At 45.4% G+C, this 13,787-nt stretch overlaps 1 protein-coding gene across 1 annotated transcript in view; it reads left to right on the top strand.

Moving 5' to 3' along the window:
- The window catches only part of tmtc1 (transmembrane O-mannosyltransferase targeting cadherins 1), an 85,280-nt gene extending 72,143 nt beyond the window's left edge, over nucleotides 1-13,137 (top strand). The window contains exons 11-19 of the mRNA XM_065951182.1: nucleotides 471-614; nucleotides 2,664-2,772; nucleotides 3,045-3,147; nucleotides 3,657-3,792; nucleotides 4,025-4,169; nucleotides 4,407-4,544; nucleotides 6,602-6,724; nucleotides 10,694-10,771; nucleotides 11,328-13,137. Coding sequence (XP_065807254.1) covers nucleotides 471-614; nucleotides 2,664-2,772; nucleotides 3,045-3,147; nucleotides 3,657-3,792; nucleotides 4,025-4,169; nucleotides 4,407-4,544; nucleotides 6,602-6,724; nucleotides 10,694-10,771; nucleotides 11,328-11,453 — 1,102 coding nt within the window. The 3' untranslated portion in view covers nucleotides 11,454-13,137. The remainder of the gene's footprint in view (nucleotides 1-470; nucleotides 615-2,663; nucleotides 2,773-3,044; nucleotides 3,148-3,656; nucleotides 3,793-4,024; nucleotides 4,170-4,406; nucleotides 4,545-6,601; nucleotides 6,725-10,693; nucleotides 10,772-11,327) is intronic.
- Nucleotides 13,138-13,787: the final 650 nt, after the last annotated feature.

Raw genomic sequence — 13,787 nt, 5'->3', positions numbered from 1 at the left:
TGTGCTTTCATTGTTCTTCACACTATAGGAATAGATTCATTATCATCAATAAATTCATTATCATCAATAAATTCATTCTTTGTCCTCGTGTGGGCTCGCTCTCATTTTCACCATCTTGTTAAGATTTTCTAAATCTTTCAGTGTGGGCCAGGTTTTTATCAGTTGGTCCTAACTGGTACCAAAGATGGCTGCCTTTGAGTGTTTGCTTTGCATGTGCTCAACCCAAACATAATTTTCTTTCATATCTTTTATGCTTTCTTTTTTTTTTTATCTGCGGGGAACTGTAGGGTTTTCTTCACTGTAGGTTTAGAGTTGTTTGCAAACTTCTTTTTTTTATTTCTGCAACAGGACACATGTTCCTTCAGGATGTAAAACCTACTTTGAGATCTACCGAAGTCATTCTAAACTCTTTCTCTCTCTCTCTCTCTCTCTCTCTCTCTCCTGTCTCTTCTCGCTCGCCCTCCTCTCAGGTTGTACCCCCGTCATGCCAGCGCCATGAACAATCTCGGCACTCTGACTCGCAGCCCCGAGGAGGCGGAGAGTTACTACAGGAAAGCTCTGGACACCAACCCTCAGCATAACCGAGCGCTGTTTAACCTGGGAAACCTCCTCAAGTAAGACACACACACACACACACACACACACACACACGTTCCTTTGGGCGAGCCGCCTACTCACCGCTGCATCGTCAGAGGCGTATGAATGTGTGTGTACTTTACATGGCAGCCTCTACCATCAGTATGTGAATATGTGTGAATGTGTGGAAAGGCGCCATAAAAGCTCGAGAGCATTTACCATTTAAAGAAAACTCTCTCTGATCTACTCTATAACACCCTCTCTACACACACCAGACACCTTGTCACAGCCTGTGAAACTGCCTGTCAGCCTCCAGGTTCTGAACATTGTGCCTGATTCACTGAGAATGGATTCACAAAGCATACAGCGCTAATGAGATTCAGGTTAAAAAAAAAACTTGCCAATAAAGTCAGTGTAAATATGAGCTGCAGCAATGTTTGACTCCACAGCTTCTGCAGAGGAACTTAAAGGGTGGATGCAAAGAGCAGCATAGAAACGGAGTCTGCTGCGGTACAGATGGCCTAGTGGTTAGGTCGCATTCCCATTTGCAGAGGCTGTGGTCTTCCAGGAAAAGGGCCCAGGTTTGGATCTGACTTTCCTGCATATCGTTCCCTGCTCTCTCTCTCTCTCTCTCTCTCTCTCTCTCTCCCTGGTTTCTTACTCTATCCTGCATCCTGTACATTTAAAGGCTACAAGACATAAAGAAATCTTATTTAAAAAAAAAGAGATTGTGTCTGCCATGTTTCGCCGTGTCCCGCGAGGTGCATGACATTCTCAGTTTCTCAGCCGGCGCTCAGAGTCACTTTGACCCTCTGGTGGTTTCGTGAATTAGACGGCGTCTTTTTTTTAATTCATGTGCACAGCGTTGGCGGGCGCAAAAGCTGCACAATCCTTTCGTGCATCATGCCCTCTGTAGTCTCAACCTGGTCTCAATAATGTGAATCTTATTATGCTGTGAAAATAAATATCCTGGCATCATGTATGTTTTATTTGTGGTTAAACTTCCCACCATGCTTTCAGTCCAGAAACCGTTATTAAACTTGAACGATTGGTGCACTATTGATGCAGAACCTTGACGTGTCTCTTTGGACAAACAGAATTGAGAGATATGTCGAAACACCGCCTCCGTACTCGGATGGAAATGATTGGTCAGCTGATGTAGAGGCATCAGTCAGAGGCTGGAGGCTCTGAATGAGAATCATTTTTCACGCCGGCTAAATGAAAGCGGTCAGCTCGGCCTGACTCCTGACACCGGAGCCGTGCTCTGAACAGCTCTCTTTACAGCTCTGGGTGTTTCCTTGGTTGGTTTTGTGGTAGTCAAACAGGATTGAATACCCCCGGATCTAATAGAAAATTACATCAATAATAAAAGCTGATGTGAAGCCTGTTATTATTGCTCAGGTCTATTACGGCCTGTGTGTCATCAGCGGAACTGTGAGAACCAACTGAGCCATCGATCGGCTGCTGCAAGTCAACACCCAGCGCTGTGTTTACGTCTCTATTTGTTCTGAGGACATGAGCAAATTGAAAACAGATGAAATTAGACTCTACAAGAAAAGAACGATACGGCTGCTGACGACAGGACGAGAGTTCTGCAGCTGGATTAAAAATCCATTTGAGCCACATGACCATGCATGCTACTAACACGCTAAATGACACCGCTTAGTGACATTGCTCGCTGGTTTTCAAACCCTCCTCTTGAAGCCTTCAGCATCTGGCCGTTACTGTACGAGTTTCCTGTCACCAGAAGTGACCATATTTGGATGACAGAGTCAGAGTGTATATCTGCATTCTACCTGGGTAAAGATTATCATTTGAGTTTGCATACCGAGCTAATTACCTTTGACTCTAAGTAGGACCATGATTGGCTGCATGGTAGTGCAGTGGTGAACACTTCCCTCACAGTAAGATGGTTACTGTGCATGTTGGGTTTTCTCGGGGTACTCCGGCTTTCTCCCTCAGGCCAAACTATGTCTCTTGGGTTAACCGTTGACTCTGATTTATAGGTGTCAGTGTGAGTTTGAGTGGTTGTTTTGGAATTCAATTCACTGGAATTGAATTCACATGTGATGTTTTGTGTGTTTCAGGTCTCAGGGGAAGGAGAAAGAGGCTGAGACTCTGCTGAGGGACTCGATACGCTTCGGTCCTCATTTTGCGGATGCTTACTCCAGCCTGGCGTCTCTTTACGCTGAGCAGGTGAAACATCCAGAAAACACACACAAAGGACTCTCCCTTTTACACACACACACACACACACACACACACACACACACACACACACACACACACACACACACACACACACACACACACACACACACACGCAGGGCATTTAACTCTTCGTGCCTGTTGGCAGTTTTTCAGTCTACCACTACACTTTCTCTGTATACCGTTGATCTCTGCAGCTCACAGGAGGATGTCTGACAGTTTGTCTCATGTTCTCTCCGTTTCCTCATCATCTCCTCCAGAAACGTTTCGCTGAAGCCAACGAGGTGTATCTAAAGGGTATCGAGAACTGTCCCGACAGCTCCGACCTGCACAACAACTACGGCGTGTTTCTGGTGGATACGGGTGAGTTAGCAGCTCTCTTGCGCCCCCCTGTGGCTGATGGGTGAACGCTTTGACACCAAAAGTCTTCTTTTTGCATGGACAGTTTTGATTGACAAACTTTTACTGTAATGACTGGATATGAAGTCATGGCAGCCCCAAGGTTAAATGACCGTTGTGAGATACTGCACACGGCAAAGGGTTAATTCTGGAGGATAACCTACAAAATAATGTATATTTTCATGAATTTTAACAGAAGCCTTTAGATAGTTTTTCTTCTTTGCAGGCAGCTGATTTGATTTCGTTTTTCTTTTTCTTAACGAAGTCAAAGCCTGAAGCAACCGGTTGAAAACTTCTCATACATCCTTTTTCTAACCTTTTATTGACTCTGCCTCTCTCCCTCACCTGCACGTGTTTCCTGTCTCCTTCCTCTTATATTCCTTTTTTTGATTCCTCCTCCACTTTTTCTTTGTTTCCTTCCCTCTTCTGTCCCTCCTTATTTCGTTTCGTTTCCTTTCTCTCTCGTCCTCCAGGAGACGGCGAGCTAGCAGCCGCTCACTACCAGCATGCCGTGAGACTCAAACCTGCACACTACGTTGCCATGGTGAACCTGGGCCGCCTGCTCAGATCGTCCAATGAGAACAAAGAAGCTGAGTCTTGGTACAAAAGGTGAGCGATGGGAAGGTGATGTGATGTGGTGGTTTTGTGTTCGAGCAGCAGCAGGTCCTGCATGTACGCTGCTATAGCAAACAAAACATGTTGTTTTTATTGTCACGCTCTATTGGATGCCACAAAGAACATGTGAATATACACCTGGAGTTTAGCACTGTGCAACATCTAAAATGGACTTTATTCAAAGAGTGCAATCATCGAACAGCACGTTTGTGACGTCTGTGTGCAGGGCGCTGCAGGTGACGAGGAAAGTTGACATCCTGACTCCGCTCGGAGCTCTGTACTACAACACGGGCCGCTACGAGGAGGCCCTGCAGGTGTACAGAGAGGCCGCCACCCTGCAGCCCAACAGTGCCGACATCTGGCTTGCTCTGGTCAGCACACACACACACACACAGTCACACAAACCCACACACACACTCTAAATCATTGCATGATTGGACATCTGGGTGGTTTTGGGAGAGCTGCCACATACTGGATATTCACCAAATCGACATATGTCAGCGCTAGAACATTTTGCCAAACCCTGGAAAGCTCACACTCTCACACACACACACACACACACACACACACTCTCTGACACTCACGCACTCTGTATTTTTCTGCTCCAGGCTCAGGTTTTAGCCATGGCGGGTCGTACCAAAGAGGCAGAGAAGATGACGCAGGACATCATATCGAGAGAAGGCAGCTGTATCGAATGTTACCGCCTCCTGTCTGCGATCTACAGCAAGAGAGGCAACTACACAGAGGTGTGTGTGCGTGTGTGCGTGTGCGTGTGTGTGTGCGTGTGTGTGTGTGTGTTTCGCCAATGCAGAAATGCCCTAAAAATTGCAGTTCCCCAAGTCTCCACTAGAGGCTGTCTCCTGCAGTGAGTCAGTCCCCATAGAGCCTCATGTTTAAATGTCCTCCTTCATCTGTTTACTTTATATTAAGGCTTAACGTGATGTATAATTAGGGGCCGTGGCCCTGGGTAATCTTCACAAATGAACCCAATTTTTATGATTTTTGAAGCGTTAATGCAGCCGACAGAAGTAAAAAGCTAACGTTACGCTATAGCGAACTACACCACGGTCGGATGATTTTGACGACACTACCGTTACGCTTCAGACGATCTATGTAAGCTAATCAGCGGTTTTGACAAGCTGAGCTTATTTCCTGCAATGATCCAAAATCCAATGCAAAAATATCAAAATCAAATTCTCAATAGACCCCATGGCGATGCTACTTCTGGCCTACAAAAATACGTCATTTGGTTTGTTCTCTATTCATCCCTCCACCTGAGACACTAAAAGGATTTTACCTACCCTTCAACCCACTCCTCTTAAACATCCTACCCTTGTTTCACATCTTTCTCTCCACCCTACACGTTGTCCTCCCTGACTTATTCCCTTCTTACCCTTAAACTCCATTAAACTGATCCCACCTTCTTCAACATTAATCAGCTCTCCTTCTTCCCCTATCTGATCATTTCTTACCACATTTTTATCTGAATGTACATCTCCATCCTGCTCGTTTCTCTCTATACATTTAGTGCCTTCTCTCTCTCTCTCTCTCTCTCTCTCTCTCTCTCTCTCTCTCTCTCTCTTCTTCACTCTCTCTCTCATCCTGTTTCTATGTGTGTGTTTCTGTGTGTGCATCACATGGCCTTGGAGTGTCAGGTAAGAAAACACACACTATGTTCAGACATTCACACTCAGGAGTGATAAACCCTCAGCAGGAAACTGCTCCCACAGTTACCTTGGAAACAAATCACCTCCACCGTAAACCAGACCTGCAGCAATCTGCTAGCGAGCTGCTGCTGCTGCTGCTCATCCTCCCACTCTTATCTCTCACCACCATCACTTCTGCCCGTCCCCTCCGCCTTTTTCCTTTTCTTTCTGACCCAGCTGTCTTTGCTTTAAAAGGGAAATCAGAGTGATCTATCGTGATTGCTTCAGCTGGCATCTGTTGAATGCGGCGGCCCTTAGGTGCTTAGGCTCGGCAGCAGCTGAAACAACGCACATTTAGAGAAACGAGCGGCATATTCAGGAACGCTGACATTCAAATGACACCAACGAGCTTCAAAAGTTACAAACTATTGCAAAAACCCGACACAACTGCAAGTTCAGCCTTTTCAACAGAAGTACATACTCCAGGCCTGAAGGGGGCGCTCTGTGGGACACTTTTTGAAGCAACCAGTGATTAAAGATCAAAGTGCGTCCACTAAAAGTTTTAGTTTTTGTCCCTTTAAGGCCGTTTAGGCTCACAACCAGGATACTCAAGTTCATGTAAACGCTCTCAGTGTTGACATCAAGCTTCATTTTGAAATAATAATATAAATCACCAAGCTTCAGTGTTTTTGGCGGGTACTGTTGAAGAAGTCCGGGAAAACGTTTCGACCTTTTCATTTCCTTTAAAGGAGCTCGACTACCTCTGCTGGGCCACGCTCAGAGATCCGAAGTTAAACATCAGTATTTCTCCTCGGTCAGGGGGTCTCATGTTTCTGGGAGGAGGGCACGGTTGAAGCAGGGATACATGCTGCTGCCGGAGTCTCTTCTAAGATCACAAACACGACCCTCTCTCTCCTCTCGCTCTCGTCTGTGTGTCTGCAGCTCTTTTTCTCAGAGACATGAAAACATTTTCTTTCTCTTCATCTCCGTCAGCCTTTCTTTCAATTCTCCTCCTCCCTCCCTCTCTCTCCCACCCCACAGAGGCCTTCATGGTTCAAAGTAGCAGCGGGAGAAGGGGGGGATGTTTGATTATATATATATGTGTGTGTGTGTGTGTGTGTGTGTAAGTGTGTAATGACTGTGTGTGTCTGTGCCAGGCTCTGGACGCTCTGGACCGGGCCCTGCAGCAGAATCCCAGTGATCTGACAGTGAGAGCCGAGCTTTATTTCTCCAAAGGAAACCAGCTGAGAGAGATGAACCAGCTGGACCGAGCCTTCGAGGTACCAATATCTCTCTCCCCGCTCCCCCCTCTCTCTCACTCCCTCCCTCCCACTTTGTCTCTCTCTCTCTCTCCCACTGAGCCACAGCCGTTCCTAAAAATAACAGTCAAAACGTTGTTGTATGTGAAAAGCGATTTATTTCACGGACGTGTTTGCCGTTTCTCAAAAATCCACGTACAACTGAGCTGTTCCTTACAAATCGTTCTGGATATTTGTGGGATTAGCCGACAAAGTGAATAGGAGGCAATTAGTCAGAAAAATCCATTTGAAACCTTAGATTTATTTTTTCAGTCTTGATAACTGCTCCAGCCGTCAGCTTTGTTAAGGGATGTCATTACTGCACGGAGAGAGAGACCCTGATGATGATGATGATTTTGTGTTTCACCAGAAACTGCTGTTTCTTCACCTCCGTCAAAGCCACCAGACTTCACCGACAAACCGTTATTTTACCTCGTGTGCACTCAGGAGTTACTGTACTTCCGCAGCTTGCATCTATCATTGATTGAGTTTCACAGATTATATGTCGGCCCTGGATTTACCAGTTAAAACACAACAAACAAACAAATGAGCAGAGGCAGTGTTAGACCAGCACCCAGAGGGGACCTATGCAATAGAAGGCTTACCGCGCCTGCATTACTAAAACACTGCCACAACATCATGTGCATGTGTAAATATGTATGTGTGGACAAGTGTATGCACTGAATTCAATTCCCTTGCCTGCTGCAAACTGTTTTACATTCTGTACGACTTGTAAATCACAGCCACCCCGGAGTCCAAGGGAAACTTCCCCGAGGTATAAAGTATATCGAATCTTAACTCCTGTGTTCTGTCAAGTGAAATCTCTTGTTTTTGTCAGTGGAGTCTTATGGCTTCGTAGTTGTTTGATTTGATTTGATTTTGCATATTTGAGTAATCGCTGAGGGGAAATTCTGGTTTCACGCTCTGTTATTGAGAGACAAGCTTCTCACGCACGAGGCTCCAATACACACACATGCACAAACGCGACCTGTGGACACGCACTAGTGGAGGGTCGTCAGTGAGAGGCTGCTACACAGGGAGCACACCAGGGCTGTTGGGGGTTTGGTGCTTCGCTCAAGGTCACTTGGTCATACTCGGGCACCTGGCACCTCTCCAGCCACCAGACCAACTTCCATACATTAGTCCATACCGGGACTTGAACTTGAACCGGCCACCCTCTGGTTCCCGACCCCCAAGTCCCTGCAGACTGAGCGACTAGTGGGTGATGTAAAGGCTGTCTCTGCTTCAAAAATAAGAACATGATCACAACAAAAAGCTCTCTCGCTCTCTCTGCAGGGATCCTCTCTGTGATGTCGTCAAACTCTTAGAATAACAATGTGAGCCTGACAGTTTTTAAATTAAGCTCTTTCTAAAGACCACAGGGAGCAGGTTTCTCAGCTGTATAAAGAAGTCGGGAGAAATTCCCAAACTCTTTTGTTCATTGGTTGGTTTTTGGACCATGCTCTTTGTAAAAACAAAAAAAAGAAAGGGGACAGGAGCCTGGTTTAAAAATACCTGGTGTGCTCCTCAAGCTGCTATATTTAAGGTAGAGTTGAATAACCCAGATTATTTGTTCCATTCACGAGCCCGACACAAATTTAGAGCCGCATATGACTTTCTACCACAGTGTCAGGGCTCACATTCACAGCCGAAAGGTGTTTGTAAATGCAGATGAAAGTATAAATTAAGAGCACACTGCTCTGACCGTATCAGAAACATGTCCGGCTCATTACTGCGATCCCTTCAGTTCTCTCCTCATCCTGCTTTCTTTCACTTTCCCTTTCAAACACGCTCTCAGTGACTTGTCTGAGGACCCCATGACCTCAATTTAATCTACGGGGAAAGTTCCTGGAAGGCAGTTTTTTTTTTTCCTGGGAAGGAAGCGTTGATTGACTTCCTGAGAGGCGAAAAATCAAACAAACCAGAGAGAGTGGAAACGAGACTTGAGGGGGCGTAGGGCGCCATCTGAGGTCACTGCAGCTTTAAAAAGAGAGCGCCGTATTTGTGCAGGGAAACGGCTTTATTAGCTGATACAGATAACGCTGTGTTTCTCCTTTTCTATTATCTCTGAGGGAGAAACGTAAACACATGCAGCAGCGTTTGAAGTGCCTTTTAAAGCGGTTTATTTTCTGACTTTTCGGTCTGTTTTTCATCTCCTGAGTGTCAGAGCAGAAAGTGTACAGATTCAAACCTCCTGCCCTAATCCCTGCAGATACGAAGCTAAATAAATAAGAGGCTTTTTAACACTGCAGACTGTTTCCATTACTGTTTATTCATCCTGTTGTTGCTTCTCGGCTTTATTTACAGAAGTGCGATGAAGAGAAGGGGAGACATTTTGGTTCATCAGAGTGTTTTGATTTTAGAGTGACGCTGATGTGAATGTGTTGTTTAAATCAGATCAGTGAGAGAAGAGGAGCTAGACTCCTGAGACTGAAAAAAGTTTTTTAATGATACGTTTATGTTTTACTTAAAGGTCCAATCAGATGAGTAGTGAGTGAAATGATAAAGTGACCTTACTATCTGATCAGACATTAAGGAAACATGCTATGTTGAAGTGCTGGCTTCTCTGACAACAATGCAGCAGTCAGTATGTCCTCCTTCTAACTTTAGATTCTGCTCCTGAATGCTCTGGATTTGTTTGGACCAGAGAAGGTAGGCGGTTTTAAGGCACCCCCCCCACACGGCCTTTTTGGACGCCCCTCGGTTTGGCAGATATGAGAGCAGTTATCAGGTCAAACCAACAGGTGTTGCACGTGGTGCACGTTCTGAACACTGAGTGAACGGACTCAGAGTTGATTGAAGAAACAGAAATCAGCTGTTCTGGAACCGGAAACACGGAGAATCCCACCTGAGCATAAATCAGCTCAAAGTTAGACTGAGAGATTGTTCAACTTTTTTTTCTTTTTTTTTTTTAAACGAGTCACAGGAAGTCTTCAGATTTTGACCTGACAAAGCAGGAAATCCTCACACATGTTACAGCAGTATATATTTGAAGGACATCCTGCACAGTGTTGATGTTCCTTTTTGAGCCATTCGAATTCTCAGATAGTTTCTGTTTTTGCACAGCTCCCAACATTACCCTTGTATGTCTTAATGAAAATCTACAGTTGCAGTGAGTTAATACCATGAATAGTAAAGTAAGTGTAAAAAGAGTCTTCAGGAGGGATTTGAAACCTGTGCAGAGTGAGAGTCACACGAGCGATTCAGAGGAGGGAGCATGTCGACTGTAAACACGCCTCGAGACTGACTCAGAGTCAACAAGCTAGCAGAAAACACTGCTCACCTGTGGGCACGACAACCTGTTTACACAGACGGCTAGATAACAGCTGAGTTCAACCTGAAGCAACATTTTAAAATATTATTTACGCCTGTTTTCTGCTTGTAAATTCAGGGAGCGTGTGCCACATGAGAGTAACCTACATCAAATATTGTCCTTGAACGCCTCGCGTGGAGACACAGACGGAGAAAAGGAGAAGCAGCTGCTCTGCTCGTGTGACCTTGAAACAGCAGGAGTCATTGTTCTTTATCTCAATGGGGACATGAAAAAAACTAAAATGTAGAATGTCCTTTTTTAAACGTTTAGTGTAACAGGAAGTCATCAGAGAGAAGCTTGAAGAATAATTTAATGTATAAGAGTGATTTTCATGCATAAGGGAGCACTCACTCTTGGCAAAGTTACCGTGCTTAAGAACGATTGCTTGTTGTTTCTTGTAGCCAGTGAAATTCTCTAAACATGGATCTGCTGCTTCTATCAATACGTCGGGGTGATTTCTTCATGCACACACTCAGGAGAGGGATTTAAAGTACGAGTTGTAGAGTCCTTGTACTCGACTGAGAGACTGACAGTCGACTGAGGCTCTGACGGACGAATCGTCGAGTACTCGTCAATATGGGCTCACCCCTACTTTAAGCTGACTGCTGTGTTGTTGTTGTTTTTTTTCCCCTTTGCAGAGCTACAAGCTGGCTGTGGAGCTCAAACCCGACCAATCCCAGGCCTGGATGAACATGGGAGGGATTCAGCACATTAAGGTAGAAAATGTAAAATTCACGTTTAAAGACAGAAGTTTGTTGCTGTGCGGAGAAAAGCGAGAGAAAATGTTTGATTTTGTTTGATCTAATCTGAGATCCAGTGACCTACAAAAAAGGTATAACCCCTGGATTTAGTGTTTTTTTATACTGCTGTGTTGTGCGTTACAGTCGAGCTTTTTCTGTGATGTTTTCTTGATTCTGTTGGTTCTGATTGTCCTAACAGCCTGTTAGCAATGTTGTGTGATGCAACACCACAGGTCAGACTTGAACCCAGGCCACCTTCATTGGAGGACCAAAGCCTGCTGCTACCGCTGTCTGCACCCCAACTAATGGGTTTACTCTGGTGTTAGGCGAGCGAGGGTGGGGAAGATAAATTGTTTGAGTATTTACGTGACAACCATGTGTGGGTTGTGAAGTGCTGAACATGTTTGACCGGGGTGTACGAGTGAGGAGCGTTTTATTCCCTTGAAAGGAAGATCAATGGGGTTAAATGTTAAACGTTCATGTCACAGGGCTGTCGTATATGATGTGTGTATCGTTGTGTTTTTGTCTGCAGGGAGACTACGCAGCAGCCAGGATGTACTACCAGCGCGCCCTTCTTCTGAGCCCTGGGTCCAAACTCCTGAAGGAAAATCTGGCCAAGCTAGACCGGCTGGAGAGGAAACTGACAGTGGGGGCGTAGACGACCACCACTATCCACCAGACGATGCACCCTCCTGGGCAAGAAATCATGGGAGCAGGGCACCTCCCGACCCGGCCCCTCTGGAGACTAAAGACCAGCCACCAGGCTGCTGGATGACACGTACCTGGTTACTATGAAGACCTGCCTGTTAGAGCAGTGGGGATTGTAAAGAGGTGGGGCCAAAGAGACTGGTCCGGCCACAGAAGCCTTTCCGGGTCGAGCAGAAGGAAGCGGCTGGTCGAGGACCACCGGGACGCCCGTCTGCATCAGCTTTACTTCAAAATGCACATCTGCGTCAGACAGCTGTGACCTGATGACTTATTATTTACTGTTCCTGTGAAGTTATTTACTTTAAAGCACTTATTATTCTGTCCTCTGCTCTGCCTAACAGAATTATTCATGTATTTATATTAGTGCAGTGAGAGTTTGTGGAAAATGTTGTTAATATGAAGGGAAGGTGCTTCGAGGTTCATTCAGGAACTATGACATTTAAATTAACACGCCATCCCACGCCACACAACCAATCCATTAAAGGAGATCTATTATCCTCACTTCCTCCCTTAATGATGTCAGTCTGGGACACCTGTTGCGAGATGTGTAGCTCAAAAACCTCCTCATTTATCTGATACTGGCGTCAGTAAAACCCCTCATTTTAGCCTCTGCCTGAAACGCTTTATTTTAGCTACTGTCTCTTTAAGACCCGCCTCCCCACATGCCTACTCTCCTCTGATTGGCCAGCTCTATTTGCAGTCACAGGGACACTTGAGTGAGCTTTCTGTGTGGGCGTGTCCTACAGCTTTGCTCTGAAACGTCGGCAGAACCTGACGTCAGGTTCTTGCCAAGTCTCACCAAGTTCTCGTAACGTCTCGTTCAGAGCAGCAGGAAACCACGTCCGGGGTTTACGCCAACATCGTAACATGATATGTATGAATTTAAATATGGATCAGCTGAATAGATCTCCTTTAATGTTTTATCTCAAAGGAGCGTTTTCAAACAAACTGATATCAAACTTTCTCTTGATGTAATTGTTTTTACCTTTAACCGACCACAGCAACGAGACAAAGGAACGCTAGGCTACGTAGCTAGTTCCAACATCCAAATCCTGATATTTCTGCAACGTCACGATACACACACAATGAGCTTGAGTTCGTTTGTCCTACGATGTGGCAATGGACGTAGTTGAACAATATATTGTGCAGCCCTAGCACTTTTAAGCAATATGCCTCAAACCTGCCCCATATTAGACTGAAACACTTGTAATTGGTCCTTGGAGTTTAAACTATTCTGTTGCACATGAAGGGAATATCCCGACATTTTAATTCCACTCAGTATATCAGAGAGAAAAACAAAAAGCAAACACCGGGACAGTTACCACATTAGAAGTAGAATATGCTTCACAAAGAGGTTCTTTCTCCTTGGAGATAAACTGTTCATCTGACCTCCATTTTCAACCACAGAAGAAGAGGCGAGCCGTGTGCAGGTTTATTAAGCTCCGTGTGAGGACCTGAAGCTTCTGTCGTCCTTTAACCCTCTGAAGATTGCTGTTCGGTTGCTCGTTGTGATTTTGTTGACGGTCGTTTTGATTGTGATCGAGTTTTGTTGTGGAATGACTCTGGGATGAAAATGAAGTGACCCGTGTGATGACTGCATCGCACCAAGAAAATAAAGTATATGTTTTATTAAATGGTGTTTGGAGTCTTTGCTGTTGACGGCCTGTGTCTGCAGACGGCGCTTTTGGTGCCGGCGGCGCTCGTTTTCAATACGAAACCAGCGTTTGAATGCTCTGACGCTCCGTGTTCAGAGCGCTCAAACGCCCTTAGCGTCGGCTGTCTTCTAACGCTGTGCTTCCAACGCACTCAGGTGAAGACAGTTCAACTTTTGAAACTACAATTTCACCTCTCCCTCACTGGCCAATCAAAATCAAGAAGGGGAAGGGCTTATGATATCAGCGTTGTAAAAAAAGGCGTAGGAGAAACTAGTCTGACTCTTTTCTTTTATGGTTTATTTTGGGGCTTTTATGCTTTTCTTTAGTGGATAGAGTCAGGAATCAGGGAGAGAGCGAAAGAGAGTGGGGAATGCGGGAAAGGAGACACAGGTCTGATATCAAACAGTTTCTCTGCAGCAACCGAATTAACCTGAAGCTCTTAAACGTTCACACACACACACACACACACGTTCCTCACCTGTTAATCAGACGTGGTTGGTGTGTTACTCCTCTGTTTCAGAGCAGAGATCACAGCAGAGCCTCACAGACTAACCGATGCTTTCAAGTTCTTTGAAGCGGAAAAGAGGGGATGGAGGGAAGAGAGGAGGGAACAGACGGTGCAGAGGAGA

This window comes from Labrus bergylta, chromosome 23 (genome assembly GCF_963930695.1).
Source record: "Labrus bergylta chromosome 23, fLabBer1.1, whole genome shotgun sequence".
NCBI classification, from domain to species: domain Eukaryota; kingdom Metazoa; phylum Chordata; class Actinopteri; order Labriformes; family Labridae; genus Labrus; species Labrus bergylta.
Note: the sequence above shows the minus strand (reverse complement) of the source record. Positions and strands in the feature narration are given on the sequence as shown.